General features: G+C 42.3%; 1 protein-coding gene across 5 annotated transcripts in view; it reads left to right on the top strand.

Moving 5' to 3' along the window:
- The window catches only part of LOC127369479 (partitioning defective 3 homolog), a 333,391-nt gene that overhangs the window by 150,698 nt on the left and 160,738 nt on the right, over window positions 1-21,955 (top strand). For all 5 annotated transcript variants that reach the window (XM_051410908.1, XM_051410907.1, XM_051410906.1 and 2 more), the window contains exons 6-12: window positions 2,962-3,071; window positions 3,777-3,860; window positions 7,731-7,856; window positions 10,372-10,599; window positions 11,744-11,931; window positions 16,355-16,494; window positions 16,981-17,109. In XM_051410908.1, coding sequence (XP_051266868.1) covers window positions 2,962-3,071; window positions 3,777-3,860; window positions 7,731-7,856; window positions 10,372-10,599; window positions 11,744-11,931; window positions 16,355-16,494; window positions 16,981-17,109 — 1,005 coding nt within the window. The remainder of the gene's footprint in view (window positions 1-2,961; window positions 3,072-3,776; window positions 3,861-7,730; window positions 7,857-10,371; window positions 10,600-11,743; window positions 11,932-16,354; window positions 16,495-16,980; window positions 17,110-21,955) is intronic.

Genomic DNA, 21,955 nt, shown 5'->3' with positions numbered 1-21,955 from the left:
TTCCTCTTCTGCCCCTGGTCACAAGGAGACACTGACCCTTGCAATACTGACTCAACACTGGGAGAGGTCTGCAGCCATCCTTAAGGACTTCACTGCATGAAATGTCAATCTTATTTATCATGTTCAGTCTTAGAAGTGTGTTTGTCTCGTTAAAGCACAGAGTCTCAGATAATGAAGAGGCGGTGGCTTTGCTGGTGGGATATCACAGAGTTTGACTCTAATGAACCACAGTGGCCACTTAAGCACTGCCTCATGAATCCTGTGTCAAGCGTCAATCATGTATTTCTGTTTACGGTGGAAATTGACTGGTAGTTGAAGCGTGTTGTGCATTCAAATATGAGAATGAAAACATGGCTGCGAGAAAGGCTCTTATATCAAAACACTAGCACTAACAAGACCAGTAGTGTAAGACAGGTCTGTTATTTCTTTCAGCGACAGTGCATTTTAAATGTACTAAACATTAGCACAGTTTTCAGAAAAAAACATTAGAAATCCTGCCAAAACAGTGAAATGATTCCACTTTATCATCTGAAGTATTCAACTGTTCCACAGATGTCCTTGGAAGGAAGGTCAATATCTCAAGCCGGAGGGTGTAAGGCAGATCACTGCACTTAAGAAAACATTTAAAAAGTTCTTAAAACAAGTGAAAATCTTGCCTTCTTTGCAAATTTGTCCGCCTTTAACATTTTACAACAACAATTTAATGAGGCTGATTTTAGGACATTATTCTTCTGTTACTCTCATTCACAACTCCTTTTCTCTCTTCTCTTCTCCATTGCCTACCGACTCTGGTTTGCTCACTTTCATGAACCCACCAGGTTTTTCTTTTCTTTAGTGTCATTTTCACAGTTCCTCTCAGTTTTTCACACCATTTGTCTGCAGCACACCTGAATAGAAGTATCACCTTCCTCTGGTGCTGCTTTGATATCTACTTGTGCCATCTTATGGTAATTTTACCTGTCACATTCACACACTCAACCTGCTTACACTGTGCTTTTGGCCTGGTACAAGTGAAGGATCCCTTCCCGTTGGTGCTCTGACGGCAAAACTCACAGTTAACGTGTCTTTCCTTACCCTTTACTTGTTCTTTTATTCCATCATATCATTTCTCTCTAGTATTTTTTACATTTAAGCAGGAAGATGATAAGAGGGAAATAGAGCTGCAGTCATGCCACAATCACTTGCCACCTACAGGAGCAAACTAACAGACAGGAGATTGTTGCTGAGAGCTACTGTTACTGAAGTTAATTACATGTCACTTTCTGTGATGATACACTGTGAATCAGCTCGCCTCTCAGATCACTCTGGTGTCTAATGAGACAAAGGCACTGAGCAGCATCGCTGAGAATGAAAATGGCCTTTTTAAAGTCAACATGTTCCTATGGCTTTCATACCTCCTTTTCTGCCAATCTCATTTTATATCTTATACTTATATGGTCTTATATCTAGTCTTCTTGTCCAACTTCACCAGCACTCTCCACTCTGTCTTTATTTATAGATTCCCACAGGTGGCCAGATACATTGTGCACAGTATATATATATATATATATATATATATATGTATTAAAAAAAATACAGCCAACCCAACTGGGAGGTTTCCATGAAAAGCTTTGTGAATAACGGGCCCCGTGAGGCACCTCAGACCTCAGCTGATACATAATTACAGGTGGAGGTGACTGGTTGACTGACTCATTTTCATATTGGACGGTTTGAAAGGGGAAACAGACAGGTAGGGTGAGTCGAGGTCTCTTAAGGTAGACTCCTGATGAAATTTTCATGCCCCTATCCCACCTTACCCCCCACCCCCTCCCCCGACTCTAAAGAAAATAAATAGGGGACAGAGTCTCTCTGCGCCACGCCTGTGTGTCACCAAAGATATCCTGGCCTCTGAAAGGGGTTGAATCCATTACCATAAAGAAACCAGCAAGGCACGAAACCTATTTGGATGTGCTTGACATTTTAGTGAAAGAGAGAGAAAGAGCAAGGTGAGGGGTGAGGGCGGGGAAATAGCAGCGGCTAACAAAGCATTTCAGCAGACCCTCCCAAGGAGACGATGCGCTGTCTGGGTGCTGACAAGCTCACACATACACACAGAAAAACACATTCATGAGGATCCGCAGTTGCCATCAGGACTGGGAGCAAAAACTGAAATTACGGTCTCCCTTTAAATTGATCAAATGTTAACGTTCAGTGTGCTTGTCACTTGTTGATGAACCTCCCCAGCTCCTCCTGTAACTAACCTTCAACAGATGATGATTAGTTGAACTTGAACCCGGCGTTATTAAATATGTCTCCCTCCTATTCTACATGCAGCATGTCATCACTGCATGTAAGTGCCCTGCTCAATCTGTACCATCTCCATAAAGAGAGCTCAGATAAAGATTTTATTCCCCATTAAGGAGAGCATGAAGCTGCTCTGTCTCATCCCAGAGCCTGGTTAAGCCCTCAGACGTCTGGCTTGCCTGTAAAAGCCACCGCCTCCCAGCCCTGCTGCCTAATGGCCCTGAAGGAAGATGAGTAAATGAAATGAAGAGAGTGAGAGAAACAAATGACAGCGGGCGCAACCACTTTCCTTCACTCCAGACCTGATCGGATCACCGCAAAAATCCGGCAGCGGTGCCACGCCCTAGGCCGGACCCGATTGATTGAGAAGGAGCAATCGATCAGGGCCACTTTGTCACTAGAGTCGCTGAAGACTTTGGCTTTGGATGTTTCTGCAGCAGCATCAGTGCCCCAGTCTGTACTCCACTGAAAGTCTCTTTTGATTTAGAATAGAGGCCGTTACTTGTTCCTGCAGGTAATTGGATTAAAAGCCAGAGGAGAGATATAGGCAGGAGAGGAGCAGATGCAAGCACAGCCAAATAGAAATAATGACAGAGAGAGGGTGAGTTTTTTACTTTGCCGGAACAGTCTTTTAATGATTTATTCTGTCTTTTTTTCTTTTTCTTTCTTTCTTTTTAGGAGGAGAAGGAGGAAGAAGAGCAAAGGAGACAAGAAAGGAGGATTGAACGGATAGAGCCAGTAGGGAGAGCTGATTCCTCATTGGAACATTCACCCGTGTTAAACCTAGAGTGAGTGAACCCCTGCAGCCCCCCCAACCACCTATTTATACACCATACAGTGTGTCTTAAAAGGTTGGTTCACCCAAATACCAAAAAAATACTTTTATTTTCTGTATTTTGTTATAATTTGGGTGAACTGACCTTTTAATTTATCACAGTGATACCAGAAAGGTTAATAATTGCCAGAACATCATCACTAAACGCAACCTTATTACCACATGACAATGACAACACAAAGTGTACATCAAGACCACGCCTTCTTCCATCAACATCATCACACACATCTGCGTTAGCGACTGCGTGTGTTCATTTGTCTTCACGTCTTTATCCACACAAATTAACCTTCTCCTCCTCCTCCTCCTCCTGTCTGCGCACGTTTTTCAATTAATCTGTTCTCTTTTAGCACAACAATCTGATCTTAATCACTTAATTGGAGTCTCCATTTGGGTCCCGAATCGACCTCGAGGTCCTCCAGCCTGACTTTGTAATGGATGACTTTGTATAGACAACACAATGCAGCCTCCACCAACAAGGCCGCACCAACCCCCATTCCATACACCCCATCAACATCTTGTCATGTTTGACTATGTTGTCTTTTATATCCTGCTTTTCTACATTTTTTTGTCATTCCTATTATTTGTTATTCATGCATGTCTCCCCCCCTGCCTCCTCCTTCTCCCCGTCCTCTCTGCCTCATCCATCATCGTCCCGCAGAGGCATGCTCAAGCCGGTGGAGGTGTCCAATGAAGGAGGGCCCCTGGGTATCCATGTAGTGCCTTTCAGTGCGCAGGACATCAGGTAAAAAAAAAAAACATAGCTACAACAATACAACAATAGCTAGTTAGTTTCACCATTCAATATGTCTCCTGCATCCTTTGGTTTGAAGCCCTGTGGATGTTGCTTTCTTTTTACTTTTACTCATCATTTCACTCATATTTTTTTCTCAACTCTCTCTGTTCTCTCTTATTCATCTCTTTTTACATGTTCCTCTAGGCTGTCTTTTTCTCTGACTCGGATTCTCCTGACCATCTTTTATTTTTTTTATTTTTGTGAGTCTCACTGCTGAAACACCACACCCATACCAAGCACTGCTCCTATCCCACTGCTCAAAAGCCCCCAGTGGGAAGGAGAGCAGATGAAAGTAGTTTTGCTCTTGACTGCACAGCTTTGTCCAAGTCGTGTTATCCTTTTCTTTTATTCTAACCTATGTCCTCAGTCGCAATGGCGTCCCCCCTCCTTGAAGGTGATTCAGACTGCTTCTTTTTGCCTTTTTTTTGTAATCGATGAAGAGTGTCGATGACAGAGGACAAGAGGAGGAATGTATCCCAGTTTATAGTTATTCCAGAAAAAATAAAGGACAGAGGAAGTGGCCAGATGTAATCAAACTAAAAGCTTGTGTATAACAGAGATCCCTGCTGCACGCCAAGGGACTGGCACACCACCAAGGTGAATGTGACTACTCAGCGTTGGGAGAGGGAGGCAGTGGAGTGAGGTGAAAAGACAGAGTGAGGAGATGAAACGGGATGACATTTGAGGGAGAGAGGATGGGTGTCATTGAAGATTGCTGTGTGTCATTTCTTTGGGACACTAATCCCATTGCTGTTTATAAGCAAGTGTCAGGAAACTATATTTAGCTTTGACCTCGTGTGATTGACTCCCTCAGAAGCTGTGAGTTATCCTGAGTCAGAGAAGGAATATAATGATTCACGATGAGTCGCACCAGGCAATATTGCTCAAATAAAGTTTAAATCCAACAGTTCATTAGACATGCTTTTATCCTTCAGTTCCTCTGTATTCCTACTAAATCAGACTGCATCTTGCAAGATATAGCAGTAATGCTGCATGGCCAGTAAATTTCTTCTCCATCAGCTAAGGTCGGCACTAATAGCTATCAGAGCCTTCAATTAACTTCAGACATGATAAGACTTAGCGTCTGGTCAGTGGGATGATGCTAATGGCCCGGCCCAGCTCTTTCCTGTGTGCTAGGACAGGAGGCATTAGGCTCAGTGGGCTGTCATTAGAGTCTAGACCAGGGCCACAGGGGTCAGGCAGGCAGCAAAACCAGACAGCAAACAAGGAACTGCAGGCACTCCAGCGTCGGCTGCCCGCATTCTGCTTCTCTGTACTGACATCAAGTTAGATCCAAGCAGGAGGGGAAGACAGCTGCAGGAGAGAGCTTAGAGACTCTGAAAGACTGGAGACTCAGAGTTTCAGTAGACATTCTCTCTCTCTCTCTCTCTCTCTCTCTCTCTCTCTCTCTCTCTCTCTCTCTCACACACAAACACACACACACACACACACACACACACACACAGATAGTTACCTGAAAATGAACAGTAAGGACTCACCTTGAGTGACTCTTGCTGTCTCTTTCTTTCTCTTACACAAATGCAAACAGTTTGTGAGGGCTGCTGATCTACCACACATAAATATACTTAACATTTGCACACAGAGACACACACACACAAACACGCCCCTCGCAGATGCATTCTTTGTTTAATGAACTTCTCATTCCATGACCAGTTTCAATTGTAAACAAACTGCGGACATAATTGCCGTGCATAAACGGATCCTGATTGGATTATTATTTGATTAAAGGCAGTAGATGAGAGCAGGTGGCCTCGTTCAAATCATTTCTCAGCACTGCTGCCCAGCCACAAGATGGAGTAAAGCCATAGTATGATGCTGAGTCTTGTGTGGGACTTAGCAAGCCTGATATTTTTTCTCCAGTCTGCAGAGAATCTTCAAACTACAAATTCCTTGTGCTTATATTTGGCAGCTAATGAATTCACTGACTTACAGCTTGTGAGAATGCCATTTAAATGTTGCTTTAGCTCTCCTGCTTTCCCCAAGTAACTGATTAGTATCTAAAGAAAACCCTATCAGCGACACAGGGAGGAACTGAGAGGGTGGCGGTGCATTACAGTCATCACAATAATAGAGCTTTTATGAAATCATCATCTTCTTCAAATCTCTAAAAGATGCCGCTTTATCCCCTATCCTTCCTGCTGCTCCTCTGAATACTGATCAGGGATCAACCAAAACTCCTTTATCTACTGTCTCTTGTCTGCTACCAGATCCGAAGTCATTAGAGTGTGTCCATGCTGTAATCTCCATGCACAATACTTTGTTTTCAAGCTGCCAACACTTATGGAGATAAAGCACAATCATGTCCACTTCCACACTGCCCGCAATTACTCTATGTTCAACACACTTAAGCTGACCTGGCAGCGCCGGCTCAGACACAGAGAAAGAGGGACGGGCCTTTTGTGATCTTTAATTTCAACTTAATGCCGAACCATTTACCCCCATTGAGAAGCTGAAATGAGTCTGCGGTGTGAGCGTGGATGTCCACATTATGCAGCCAATTAGGGCAATGTCCTGAAAGTGGCCCTGTTTGGTTGAAATGCTAAAGAGCTGTGCAAATCTGCCCTGGACGTCTGAGGTAAACAGGGTCACAATTTAAATGTGCTGTTGTTTATGTGTCCAGTGAAATGATAGGAAGTAACTGAAAATTATGAGAAGCACGCAGCTTATGTCCTTGCCACTGATAAGCTGTTGATCTTGATCGCAGTATAATTTACTGTATCTTGTAAATCTAAGTTTGGCTTCTGAATAGTTTTGGCTCTGATATATTTCATCATTATTTTTAATTTCCCAAAAGTAAGCCTCCAAACTTTTTGTCAGTTTATGCAAGGACACCAAACGTTTGCACTCAGTCATTCTACCTGCTACCTCAGGCATCTGGCGCCTTAGAGACGGATGGAGTTTGTAGCTCTGCTGTGCTAGCGCACATCAAATCTCTTTGCATGTCGTTATCCTCAGGGCCTAACTAAAGCCCCAAAGGAGCTCACTGATGTATTTATTTAGGGGGGTATTTGAAGGTAAAGGTTGCCTTTTTTGAGAAGTGCTGAGATGGCACTGCCGTGGAACTGCCTGGGTATTTATTACAGCACTGCCAGCTCTCGTCTTAAGCTTCAGTGAAGGCAACTGCAGCGTTTCCTCTGAAGCCATAAGATGATCTCTTAGCTGTTGGTCTGGATTACCTCAAACAACCCGCCCTGTCATTCTCTCAAACCTGCCCAAGAAAGGCAGACAGAGTGGAGGACAGAGACATGGACAGAGGCTTAAAATCTAGTTAGTAATGCGGTGCTTCTCCAGGCCGCAGGTCTTTATCCAAGCTTAAAGTTTGGAAAGTTAACTTTTGGTGACAGTACAAAAATACAGTACATTACTATAGGGCTAAAGTGATTTTGTAAACTCAATTACTTTCCCCAACTTTGAAAGTAATACAATCTGAATGGTTAAGCTTCATGATCTTTTACACTTGCTCACTGATAAAAAATACATATAAATGGTCAAAAGCTTGCAGCACTTTGTTGGCTGATGAGTTATAAATCACTAGGCCATAGAACAACTGATTTCAACTCTGGATATTTACTTTCTCATACTCTCTTTCTCATTTACTTCATTCTTTGGATAATGCTAACCACCTAACTTATCTTTAATATTCACATCTTTTTCCTCCTCCATGCCTTCTTTTCTAGACTTGCAATTTGTTGCCTGTTTTTCATGTTCATGTATGATATGTGACTGTGTGTTGTGTAATTGCTGCAGGATGTGTCTAAATTATGTTTTATTTCTAAGCTGCTGTGTGATCATTTCCAGGACTCAGGGCCTGCTAGTGAAGCGTCTGGAGCGTGGGGGCAAAGCGGAGCAGGAGCGTCTCTTCAAGGAGAACGATTGTATCGTCAAAATTAATCAGGGAGACATTCGCCACCTGCGCTTCGAACAGTAAGCTCTAAAGTTGGCCCCCTATTGATGGTTATATGTATAAAAAAAACATCCTCTTTTCCATATGACAATATAAACTCTAAAGTTCCTACTGTACTCTCAGTAACTTTTCTGATCATTTCAGTATGTCCTCTGAATGCCATGCTGATTTTAATTTCTTTCCCTACGTCCAAAGCGAGGACCTATACTGTGTTATCCTGAAGCACAATCCACTGATACAGTTCATACTGAGAGCACCGTGTTGGACATTAAGTGCAGTGACAGTAAATAGTGTTGTTGTTGATAAGTGGAGCCTAAACTTCAGGGAGACATGACACCCACACAGCTGCACAATAAAACAGAAGTATTAGTCTTTGTTGGCCTTCCTGTAATAGGTCTCAGTGACCTGCAGTCCTTCACCACCGCTTCGCCCTCTGATCCAAAACCGCCTACACTCTCGATTCATTTATATCGATTCATCGCTCGCCTTCATTTCCTAAAGTGGAATGAAGATATAAACCTGGGACTTTTACCCCCTATTTACCCAAAGCCACCCATTTGCTTCAAACACACACAGTTACACTGAGCTATAAAGTATTATCTACACTTCTGTGTGTGTGTGGCTGAGAAATAGATTGCTTCTCCTCCAGGCTGGATTCTGGAGGCAGTGTACAGAGGTCTGCTTGGCTCTCTCCCCTTATCATCCACTCCTCTACAGGAAGAAATAGCCCAGATTCCTGCCAACAAAGGCCCAGCCTACAGTCAGGCCGGGCTGGACATAGACTTCTAAAACCACTGGGCTCAGAGCCACCCTACTGAATGGCAGAAACCATTTCATTTTGGAACCCCTGTGCATTCAGAAGTAGTGTCAGAGACTACCCATTATTTGTTGAACAACTCTATCACTGTCAAATTGTATTTTTTTTTTTTTATCAAGACATGCCACAAATTTTATAACCAACTTTGGCAAAGATAAGCTCTCCATCAGCATGTAAAACTCTAGAATATCACGGTTACCTTACCACATTATGTTAATGTGTTCACCAGACTGTGTACAAAGCCACTAAGGTTTTAGGATTCCTTTTTTTTCCCTTTCAAAATGATGCTGTTGTCATTAGTAAACATCCCAGTTTCCTTCCAAGCCTTTTCTAGTGTGAAAGAGGCTTACAAACCAAATCCACAAGGGAGTGATGTTTTGTAGCGTTCCGCACTTACCCTCCCCTGCCAAACAGACACTCCTCCACCGGCATCCAAATGCATATGATGTTTGTGATTCTGCATGAAAATTAGGTGAAGGAGCTAAACTTTCTTCCCCATCTACCCCCCTTGCTCTCTCATGACTACCTCCCCCACCCTTGATTGTGCGCCGCACAGAGCGACAATTTAAAGTGATAGTCTAATCTCCTTGGATTGTTTTGCATGGGTAAATATTTTGAGGCGCTTAATCTAACTGAATGTAATGATGCATTGATGGGGTGATTTATTATTCAATCAGGCCCGCGTGGAGGCTGATTACTGGAGTGATGGCACTGTATATGTGCAGGTGGAGTGTACACGCACACACTTGCTCACTCAGTCCCCCCCAGTGTGCACATGTGAGTGATTTTTGTAAATTACCATAGAAATAAAGATGGGAGACAACAAATCCTGCAGAAGTGGCTTGGTACGGCACGCGTGCCTCGCCTCTGTGACACAGCTTGAATGAAGTGCTGTCTGTTGTGGTGGAAGCAGGGCAGCGGCTGTCATTTGGATAGAATCAGCACGGTATTACTGGCGTGATAATGGGGGTCTGGAAACAGGAGGTGGGATTGTTGGAATCCAGACATCCACCGTGCCTCTGGCCCCTTATGCTGCAGTGTGGCTTGCTCCTGGCCAGTCTATCTATATGCTAAGTGCCACTGGCAAAAACCAGACTAAACAATTCTTGCGTCTGGGAATGATGTTGAGCTCTTGTCTTGGCTTATTTGGCCCCAAAACTCGCATGAGACTCAGTGTGTGTTTTGGCTTTTTTATTCTTATTTTGTGTGTAAGGAATGAAGTGTGTGTCTGCTTACTTTGGAACCTCATTGTCTGGAAAGCTTCCTTGATGCATGATTCATCATCTCTGTTCTGATTGTGGAGTCAACTCATGTCCATTCATTTCTAACCACACACAGTCATACACAAACACACAGACTACTACTATCCTGTAGTGAGACTTAGATACTCACCATACTATATGGTTCACTGGCATTATATACACAATATATAACGTTCCATCACTGACTCACCATGCTTATCTCTTTCCTGTCTTGATGCTGGTAATTATAGATAATGTAATTTCTGTCCACTGCTGCTATGTGGTGAGCTGCCCGATTAGCAATGCTAGCCTCAACTCTCTCTATTACCTCTCAACATATACATAACCTACGTTATCTTTCTATATCTGTCAAGCTATGATAGTGCAGTATTGTATCGCTTATCATGTTAAAGCTAATTCATTTCTGTCTGCATGACCTCCCCACTCTCTCTCGCACTCTCTCCGTATCACCTCCAGAGCCCAGAACATTTTCAAACAGGCAATGCGTTGCCCGGTCATCCTCTTCCATGTAGTCCCCGCAGCTATGAAGAGGCAGTACGAGCTGCTTGCGGCCCAGAGTGAGCTCAGCCCTCCACAGTCCAACAGAGTCCGCTTTAGCCAAGACTCTCAGCTGCCAGGGGACAGGTCCAGCCTGGTGGGGGGGCTGATGTCCAGGTCTGGACCAGAACCAGGCCTCAACCACAAGTAGGTTTGACCTCAATTGTGTTTCTGTAGAAGAGTCAGCCTGCCTATCCGTATGCAGCAAACATGTTGCTAAAACAACCTGCACAGATGAAAGTGAGACATACAGTAGCATTAAATAAAAGTTGCATTTCTGTCCAATCAGTTGATTGGAAAAATAACAAAAGTTCATGTTTGTGCACATAATTAAGCTATGCAGTCTCAGGCTGCACAGTTTCCAATGAATGCAAGTCTGTTTTAATTACACCAGTCAATGACTTTTCCTTAAAATGTTCACTGTGAATCCATCAAAGTTTAAAAGCTGCACAATAAAAGGCGAGAGCGCAGTTTAATACTAATTTCTACCTGAGATCTCCAAGTCTCAATCGCTGATCATCTTGTTAAAAGCCCATTTTATCTGCCTGGGGTTACTATTCATTTATGTAATGTCTTTGGCCTAATTCAAAAAAGCTAAACATGTGGGTGTTATCAAATAGGCCCTTGTCCACAGGTTTATAGTAATTTCAATGATATATATTCATAAATCCTCTATTCATTCTCTGTCTGTTACATTTAGTCAATTTGTCAATATTGCCTACTGCATAGAGATAACGTTGGAACATTACTGTGCATCTTACTCTACATTGTAATTACAGAGCAGCCTGACAGATGATGCTACATAAGTATATGCTCAACAGCACTTATTAGTAGATCAAAGTAAAGAGGAAAAAAGAGATTACATTGACAAGAGACAGACAGAATGAATGAATCCAGTTATCAGAGCACAATATCAGAACTTTCACAAAAAAACAGCCTTTACCCCACAAGCAATTTGTCAACCAATAATTTATTGACTGGACAAGTGCATTTTTATCAACCAATCGATCCATGGAGCAGGCAGGGTCAGGCCTACATGTCTGTTGTCCTAAGCTGCTACCATCATTATTTCCAATAGTGGCCCAAAAGTTGTTCTAAATATGATGTTTTGCCATAATATGATGATGAAAAAATGTTTTCTTGTTCTGTTTCTTGTTGATTAGTTACTGCGTAATTGAAAAAATACAGAAAATGCCAAAAATACCAAATCAGCATGCTGGAAATGTTACAAATGGTCTCTTTGTGTAGGTAAAAAATCTAATCAAAGCTTGATCGTTGTCTTGCTCTGTAGCCACCAGGGACCCCTGTCAGGAAGCACTCCAGAGCCAAGTCGACGGTACGCCACATTACCCCACAACTTGGTCTCCAGGACCTCGTCAGCCCCCTCCCCCTCCCTGCAGCGCAGGGTAAGCACAAACCCGTCCACCAGCTCCTACCTGAAGAACAAAGGCCGCAGGTTCAATATCCAGCTGAAGAAAGGTAAGAAACAGCACACACAACTGCATGGTTGTTAAAGTGGACATTTTTCAGAATTTTCATCAGAGTTTTCCTGATCTTAAAAACTGCTTTTCCTGGTATTTTGGTGCCTAGTGCAGAGGTCACAATGCACAGATGAGGAGAGGCACATTTCTTCATTGGTTAATTTAAGTGAGGCAGCACAAAGTGAGTACATACATTTAAATTGCCCTCAGAAAGAAAGTCTGATGTGGTTAAAGCAAGAACAGGCTGGCAGATTCTCCACAAACCAGATCCAGCAGTATTTTGCATTTAACTGCACTTACCGTTCAATAGACACAAACTTACAGTTTTACTATTTTGCTCATCAAGCAGCTGATGAGACAACCATAAAATAGTTTGTGCTTTAAGGCAGAGAGCAGATGCAAATCACACCTGTCTCTCTTTCTATTCCTGCATCTATTACCCATTTTCCACTCTGTCACCCCCTTTGCTCCTCATTGAGACAAAGGGTCATATCATCATCTGTATGTGTTTATTTTCTCCAGAGTAAACAATAGGTTAAGGGAAACAACCTTAAATATTAAACAAAATATATTAGAAAATCTCTATTTGCCTTTGGGCTTTGTTCAACTGAGCAGGCCAAAAGCAAACACAGATCAACTGTGTCTTGAAAACAAAGTATGTGGTTGGATGTTCTCAGGTTACATCATCTCTGTCTTGTGGTTAAAATATTAAGATTCAGCAATCAGTCTGCTTCCAGCTGAGGTTGGTTTGTTTGCAGACTCAGACAGGCCTTTGATACTGAAGCAGTTGTATATCTTAGTCAACCATTGTGGTGGCTTTGCTGCCAGACTCCATGTCATTTTCATCACTTCACTATCTTTATATGAATTGACGAGAAGTTGCTTGTGAAATGAACCAGTGCTGAGGTGACTTGCCTCCCCTCTCTCTCTTTTTGCTCCTTTTTTTATGTCGAAGGGAGCAGATGTTTGGTTGAAAGCTGGCAGCGAGGCCGTAGCAGCGAGCTTCAGGGAATAGTGTGGCAAGTGAGGGCAGCAGCGCAGGCTAAATGCAACGCGCTCTGGGGAAATGCAGTCGCAAGCTGCTCTAATATGTTTGGCAGAGGTCCCCGAGCACTGCCAGCAGAGTTTCAGAGTTTTCATACAATGTGCGGCTGCAGTGCAAGTTATATATTTTTGTTTATAATATGATAAAGTTCCCCCTCTTTTTTCTGCATTCAAGCCTCTCATTTTAGTGAAACCAAGCTGGGGAGATGTTGGTGCAGCTCCAGCAAGACACTGATGCCAGTAGTTTAGTTTATTTTCACTAGCCACAGTGCTTCATGGTCTAATTCGGCACCAGTCATAACTCTCAAAAGTATGCTCTCGCCCCAAGTGACAGAAATGGTTTCTCAGATTATTGCTCATGATTTAAATGGGGCTTACAGGATTGGATGTGCCTTGCTTGTAAACTTCAAGCCATTCGTGAACTCTAAATGGAGATGAATTATTGTCCAAATGTTGTTGAATTGGAAATTTAACTGAGCACTAAAATCCGACAGAGTCGAGGGAAATGTGCCTCTGAAATCCATTTTGACAGTTCCGTTTGATTACCGTCAGATTTTATCACTACTAATGTACTTTTAGAAAGGCTTCAGCAGTTTTGTTGTTGACTTGTTGTAATTGTTGTGATTCGGCCTAAGTGGCTCTGAGTTCCGAGTGGCGGGAGCAGATCTTGCATGGCAAATTAACAAGAGTGCCTTAATCAAATACTGCAGTCGAAAAGCACATACGCACCCCATTAAGTCATTCTAATATGCCTCAGCCTCTCCTCATGTTTGCTATTTAATTGGCTTATTGGAGCCAGGATTCCAACTAATCCAGAAAGGGATACAATTACTTTTATCCTGGTCTTCTATTACCCAAAATAAAGACGTCAGTGGTTAATTACTGCAGGCCTATTAGAGATGCATTCTCCTAATTGCCTGATTGGAGACCGTTAACGACGGGATCTTACAATGGGCAGGAGTTTGATTCTGCTCATTAGGCTGTGTGCAGGCCACTAGAGAGGGGAGGGACTGGCATTGGAGGGGGGTCACAGCGGAAAGGGGAACAAAGACAGGGATGTTGAGGATTTGAAAGAGGAACCATAATGTGCAGCTTATCTGGATTGGAAACTACATTAGGATAACACTGGTAGAGGAAACTTTATTGAGAAATCTGTGAACTCACCATCATCAACCTTTTGGCTAAAAATAAAGTCTTCCTTATTTAATTATTCTATCTATAGTTTCATTTTGAGTACAGAGACTGCACTGAGTAGGTAACTGATTACTTTGGCAGCAATGCAACCTTGTGTTAAAAGTTTGCCATTAATGAAGAGACATTCAGCGTAAACGATCGCAGCTATTTCTGTCTGCTTGGTTATCGTGCTGAATCTGAGAGATCATAACACGTCATTATCCTCAACAGCTCAACTTTTTGACTTCATAAGCAACCTCTTCATCACCTTTTCCCAAAAGTTTGTTTGTGTGCAGAAGCCACGGGAAAGTTCCGATCCGCTCGTCTTTCTCTTTGTGTTTCTTGTTCATCAACATCATCACTGTCAGCGAGACGACAGACAGTTCGACAGACTGCTAGGGAGACATACTGGGGAAAAGTAGGTCATGATGAACCATCAGAGGTGCTGACAGCTCTGTGAAATGAGCAGCTACTTTGACATGAATACTAATCACTGTTGTTACCATCTGAAAAGCCTCCACTGAAACCATAACTCGACTTTCCTACTTGACTGCTTGAAACGCCAACGGCTAGGTCATCCACGGTGGAATCTGTCTCTCTGAACACTGTTCTTATGACTCATCTAATATCATTATGTAGCTGGGCTATTGTTTTTTATATTGTAATTTTTAAATATTCTGTCAAGAATAAGCCGACAAACACAATTTATTTGGTTGACCTCATTCCCTAGCTGACATTTGAAACCATTTCTTGCTTTTATTTGACAAATTCAGGTCTGGTCAGCAGAAAAGGTCAGGCCTGAGATCCTCTTATTTATCCGTTATTGTATTTGCCTACTTCCTCCACACCAGCAATTCATATTCATTTGAGGAACCTTAAAGGTCAGACTTAAAACCTACACCAAATGGCTTTACACAGCTGATATCTGTGTTTTCTCAGATTCAGCTGTTGAATTTAACCTTACCTCTCAATGTGCTTCAAAAAGGCATGTAGCTCTTGCTCAATGATACATCAGTAAGAAACTACTTTTATTGAACACATAATGAGCACTGTTTTCTACATTATGCAAACTTTAAACCATCTATATATAGTAGAAGGCTGACTTGACCCAGACATGATTTGAACACAGCCTCCTGGCCGTTGTACCCAGAAGTCTGAAGGGTTTTTTGGTTTAAACATCTGGCAAATAGTACCAGGATGATTTAGAAAACAGCATTATGCTATTTAGGTGTAGTGCACTACATTTTAAGGCTATTGAACAACATTTTGATGCATTCTGCAATCCATAATCATTCACTTCTCTCTGCTTATTCTGGTCCATAACCGGTCTTTAATCCGACCATAACTTGCAAGAGTGGCTTTACAGTCCACACGCACTCATCATAAACACTCAATTTTGGTTCATAGCATTGACGCTATATTTAGTTAGGGACATTTTTTCATTTATATTTCCTAAAAAACCTGAGTGAGACACACCCTGATGGCAAACCAATGAAAAATGTCAGAAAGGAAGTAAGTATGTTTGTATTAACTATAGGAGGTTCAGAACATGATGGAAAACCATAATTTGATCCCTGCGTAGTGGTTACTCATGTTACAGCAGCATGTAATGAAAAGGATCTTTCAGAAATGGTTTATAAGAGTCTGGCCTGTTGCTAAGAGTCTATGTCAAGGCACTTCGATAGTGTGGCTCAACATATTTAGGTTATTTTCTGGCTTTCATTAGAAGTTACTATAATGGGATTCAAAATATACATATAAGGAAAAAAAAGTTTAGTTATATTTCACCATTTTTATAACCACAGTATTGTATAGTATTGATTGGTTGGCTATTAGTGATGTGACTTTTTTAAATGAAAGCAAGAAAATTAAATGCTTACCTGGAGAAACAAACCTTATGTGTTGACACTCATATGGAGGTGCTGGAACACTTTACAAAACATAAACACATGCACATTATTTACTTCTCCCCATTCAGAGCGATAAACGTTCCACAAGGCTGTAAACCAGTGATATTTCTGTGGTAGCATAGCACAAAAGCATGAGCATGTAGGCTGACAGTCTTTCAGTTTTACTGCCAGGTTCATGCACCCTTGCTAGCAAAACTTGCCTAATGAAGTGTCCTTGAGCAAGACACTGAAGTGTCAAGGATGGATGTTATGTACGAAACCGTTGACCTCCGAATTGTATTTACCTTTTCCTAGGTCCAGAGGGTCTTGGGTTCAGCATCACTTCCAGAGACGTCCCCATTGGTGGCAGCGCTCCCATTTATGTTAAAAACATCCTTCCTCGAGGGGCCGCAATCCAAGATGGCAGATTAAAGGCTGGAGACCGGTTGCTGGAGGTGGGGCAGCACTTTCTAACTCTCTCACCATTATATTGGTTAGAGAATGTGTTCTGTGAGATTGTATGTTATTTCACAGACTAATTACTCTTTTGCAGATATGGTTTTGTTCCAAAATTCAATCTTGCAGAGCTTTTGTCGGAATGAGTCAAACATACTGTGTTCCCTATGGCTATAACAATTCAGCTACAGCCTTGAATTGCTGAGGAAAAGTGATTAGATGTAACAATATTTTGATTATACTTCAATCAGACTGACATGAAAATCAGCTAGTGCTCACTTTAGGGGGAAATAACCCATATTTAATTCCAGCTCCAACTGGCTCACAGGGTAATCTGCATAAAGGTTATGCAGAGGCCATAGATTCCCCCTCATTGAAGTCAGAGAGCTCTTTGATTCTAGTTTTACTGCGTGTGTATCTGTGTGTACATTTCTTTTTGCCTGTTATGTATGTGCTTGTCTGAGTATTTATGATTGTGTGTGCAGGTTAGTGGAGTGGACCTGAATGGAAAGAGCCAGGAAGAGGTGGTGGCCCTGCTCCGAGCCACGCCCATGGGTGGGACTGTGAACCTGTTGGTGATTCGCCAAGAGGACTCCCTGCTGCCCCGAGAAGTGGTCAGTGCCCCGCCAGCTCCTCACTGTATAACCTCCTGCTTTCCCACTTAGAAAATAAGACTTCACTTATAATAGTTGATTGCAACACCTATGAATACTTCCATTTCTTAACAAGTTGTATATTTAATACTAGAGGATAATTGTACCCTATTATCCTATTCTCACTTCTGGACCCCTTAAATAAAATTATATTGAGGAAAACTGGGATTTTCTCAGAACTCTGGTAGTTATAATATTATTATTAATATTATAGTTTACTGGGAATCAACCAAAGTCATATGATAGGAACATGGGAAAAGGTCACTAAATGTGCAACCATGCTCTCTGCACTGCAATATTTACATTGTTGTGTTAAGTCAATATTATTCATTAAGGGTCCCATATTTGACACTGTTCTGGTGTTTAATTTGAAGTTTTAATATCCAGAATATTTGTGGTTTTAAGGATCAAAAACCATCTCCTCATTCACGCTTCTCTCTGAGCGCTAGCAAGAACAAGGAGTCTGGTGTTGTGTTTCATTAATATTAATGAGCCTCTCATCTGATTTGTTGACAGTGTTTTCCGAATGACCATTGTTTTCGTATTTTCATTTTTCGTATCCTACCTGGCTGGTTATATAGCACCTAGACCTAGCTTATAATAAAAAAGTAGATGGATTTATGGCTAAAATGTCTGTGAAATACATGTCATACAAGTCAACAATCTAAATTTTAAGGGGATACTGAATTTGATACATTACAGAAGCAAATTTAGATCTGCCTGAAAGCTGCAGTGGTGTCCATATGCACCTAAATTTTCACCAGCCACCCCCAGTAACCCCAACAGAATGAGAGTCGGGAAGCACATTAACATACAGTTCCCAAAGTGTTAGGGTAGACAGGTTTAGGTACACAGCTAACCCCGGACACACAAATACACACTGATGAATAAACACACAGTTAACTACATGGAATGGGTACAAAGAGACACAGATACAGCTATGGGCATAAGCACACACACACACACACACACAAGGATGCACAATCACAGCTTTTAAGAGACACACAGACACACCCGTACACGCATACACAGACACCCTCAAGTGATATGTGCGAGCAAGCACAAATAGAACTTTGGACATATTCCCACACACACTCGCACACATGAACATTCAGTCACACAGCCTACATGCAGGGTGACTTTGGCTGTCGTGCAACAGATGGTGAGGCTACTGCCCTCGTCCAGCCTGCGCTCAGTCGCTCTGACAGCAGGCTCGGGTGTCACAGCACCCTGGCAGTCCAGGGGCCCCTGGTGCCAACCACACTCCTACCCTTAATACACAGCCTGGCACCCGGGCTGTTAACCCCGCCATAGGAGCTGTTCAACCTGTAGAGTAATGGCCCCTCTGAGACACATTTTACTCTGCTAATGTGCTGTTTCTCCTGTTAGAAACGCACCACCCCCAGACTTAGCTCCACTTTAATCGGTCTACAGCTTTACTTTCATTTTAACATTCACATAGTGGCACGTGGGCTCGTATTTTATTCCTGCTTGTATTAAAGGACTTTTTAAGATTTAAATTATACAATCTTAAAACATGCCATTGGTGTTAAAAGGATAAAGACAACATAATGTGATTGCACATGATCTTATAGACCTTTTTCCCAGCAGCCCTTTTGACATGAAATAGTAGGGTAAACACAGGTGTTACCAATTATATTAATTAAGGTTCTGATCCATTCAGGTCAAACAGAGTCAGAGTGACTCTATTGTGCATCTGGAAAGGCTCTGCTACACTAAATGGAACAGAACCTTAATTAGTATCATTGGTAACACCTGTTTTTACCCTACTATTTCATGTCAAAATTGCTGTTTGGAAAAAGGTCTATTGGCAGCTGCGGCGTCAAACTCGAAGGCTGTTCAACCACTACAGCCAACACTTAGACTCTAACTGGAGGCATGTAGTAAACTGATTCATACCTGTTCTCAGCAGCCATGACAGCAGCTGAATGATGCTGCGAGGAGTGTTAAAAAATGCACGGCTGCCCCTGGGCTGTCAACTCATGAGCGGTGTGGCATGAGAGTTTGATGGCTACGCTTTCTTAGCTCCTCAAGCATGACGCGATGAGAAAAAGCCCATCATGGAAACACTGTCTTATAATCTCTCCTTGTTTTTGTTTTTTTTCTCTGTCTTTGGACCAACTTCTACATGCTGTGAGAGACTACTAGTTAATATTTCATCGCTTTACACGTCAGATTAGCAATTTGCTACTCTCTCCCTCACTGTTCTCTTTTCCTCGTTCCCTCACACACTTTCACATTTCCCAGCAGTGCTTTCACAAATCTCAATAATCCTTACAAGTATGTTCATAAAAATCAGATAAAGAGGCCAAGGCTCTGCCGATGACAGTTATTGCAAATAAAGCACGGAGGCAAAGCACGGTTGGTAATTGCCTCTACTGTCACACGCTCTGGATGGGTGAGTGAGCGTGTGTGCATGCATATATACTAACTACACACGTTGCCAGGACACACATAAACACATACAGTATGGACAAGCGTTTACGTGCTGTCATTCACATAATTCCCTCAATGACAACGCAATGATGTTTTAAATTGTAGCGTGAGTGACATGCCAGAAAACCACAGGCATCTGTCAAAGAAGTATAGTCTTAAACACACACACACACACACACACACAGCGGCGGGACACAGATGAAAATAGAAAAAGAGACGTTTTTTTTGTCTAGTTGACATTTGCCTGCTGATGTTTAATGTCAGCGGCGAAAACCCCTCCACGTCTCCTTTTGTTTCGATGTCTTATTGTATGCCAGGCGTACTGCACGCGGCCCCCGGAGGGATTCATTTACCCTCCCAGCGTGTTTGTGTTGCGTCTTTAATTACCACGGTCAGGGGGTATTTTGACATGCTTTCAGTAGCAATAGCACTCGCTCTCGATAACTTTCAATAAATATGTACTCGCTGGGAAGCGAAAAGGTTAACTGGCAATAGAGTAGAGTGGGGCGTTGCCTCTGTGATTTCCCCGTGTCTTTGTCTGTCTGGTTACCTCTCCCTTTTTATTTCAAGGGTATCAATAGACATTTTCAGACAGATACATTATGTTGTATCAGAGAAGTAGAGCAGCTTTAACCTTTACCAAACATTGAACTCATCACTAATAAGCCTGCCCTTTCATTTTTCCTCTCTTAAACCTTCACCATCCATAATAATACAGTATTTTAGAATTATAGGTTATATTTTGCCTCTCTGGTTCTCTGTTGTGTTGTACATGTTTGGTTGTATGGGATTAACCCTTTGACCTTCAGGTTATAAGACATGTTCATTAAAATGTGAGGGGAGAGATGAGCAGAGACATACAGAGAGAGTCTCTAAAAGCTCAACTTGAACCCTTAAGACCCACAGTAGGATGCACAGATCAATGGCTCTGTGAACAAAGTCACTGTATGCTGTGCTGTTCTTTCACTTGACAGCTCTGGGAGTTTGAATCAGGGAATTAAACAAACTAAAGGGAGGAAATCAGAAATATTTCTGCCCCCTACGGGTTCGGAGGTTATTGCATGACTTTTATCATCAGAGGGGGCTGTTATGAGGAGGTACAAAGACTTGTGTGAGACATTGTTGGAATCCCAGAATATGCATGCATATGAATAGTGACTCAGTGCTCTGTGGTCTTTATATAACTTGATGGATGATTTCTGAGAGCTTGTGTCTTCTGAAAGTAAATGGAAAATGAGTTCATCTGACATAAAGACAGAAGAAGGAATGCCGTAACCCGAATGGAGGGTTTGGGTTAGGTACTTTCAGTTGAGGCCAGTTGGGAGAAGAGCAAAAACATCTTTTCCATCAAGGAAAGTTCAAGGTTCTTTCAATGAAGAAATACTCTCCAGTTCTGATGTAACTAATGCTAGCAGCATCCATGCTAATATCTTTAGCTGCCACCATTGTCATCTTCTCACACACCTAGTGTTAAACTCATGCCAGAGGTGCCAGAAGTTCCTCAAAGGATGCTGATTGGTCTAAATCACTTTGGTTCAAGCACAAGTGCATAGCTTGAAGCCGTGCAACATGGATTCTCACGTGATATCACAGCTCCAGCAGGTTAATTCAAAGCAAATGGTGCCCCCTTAGTCTGACAGCAACCACCATCCACCATCCTTTCCCCTCTCCCTTCACATTATTCATGGCCTCCAATGCAATTACCTGCCTGGTAACACTGACCACAGCGAGACTTGACAGTAAAGTTGTATTACAAAACAACCCCAGACACACGTACACACCACTGAAATTCCCACACACAAGCCAGAATGGCACACTTAAGCGCATTTAAACACACACATATACACTACACACTTCCCACGCATAGCCAGTGGATGTTATTTATTGTTGGCATTTATCTCCCAGCGTGCAGCACTGTTTGTGTTTACAGCTGCGAGCGACACTGAGCCTTCAGTCCACATCGCCCAGCTTTGTGGAGTGGAGATTGTGTTTCCAGCTCCCTTTTCTCCTGTAATAACCAAGTCAAATGTCATGCTTCACTGTGCAATAAGCAATGGCAACAGTCAAGGAACTATTTCTGCCTCCTCTTACAGATGTCCATCCACACTCTCCTGCCAATGATGCAACTGGAACTTGAATGATGGAATTACCCTGTTGTGGTGCTATTTAGTTTAGGGCAGATACGACAAACCTAAGGCAGATAAATATAACCTGTGGCTACCAGTTTATTACATGAAGAATGACTTAGGAAATGTAGTGCAGGCCTGCCGATGACAAATCATTTTAATTCATTCTAAAGCCCTTGCTACAGTGTAAGTAAATTAGCCTGCTGGTCTTGCTGCTGTGTCAG

The sequence above is a fragment of the Dicentrarchus labrax genome, unplaced genomic scaffold (genome assembly GCF_905237075.1).
Source record: "Dicentrarchus labrax unplaced genomic scaffold, dlabrax2021, whole genome shotgun sequence".
Taxonomy (NCBI): Eukaryota; Metazoa; Chordata; class Actinopteri; family Moronidae; genus Dicentrarchus; species Dicentrarchus labrax.
The sequence above is the reverse complement of the archived record's forward strand: the minus strand, read 5'-3'. Positions and strand labels throughout refer to the sequence as shown.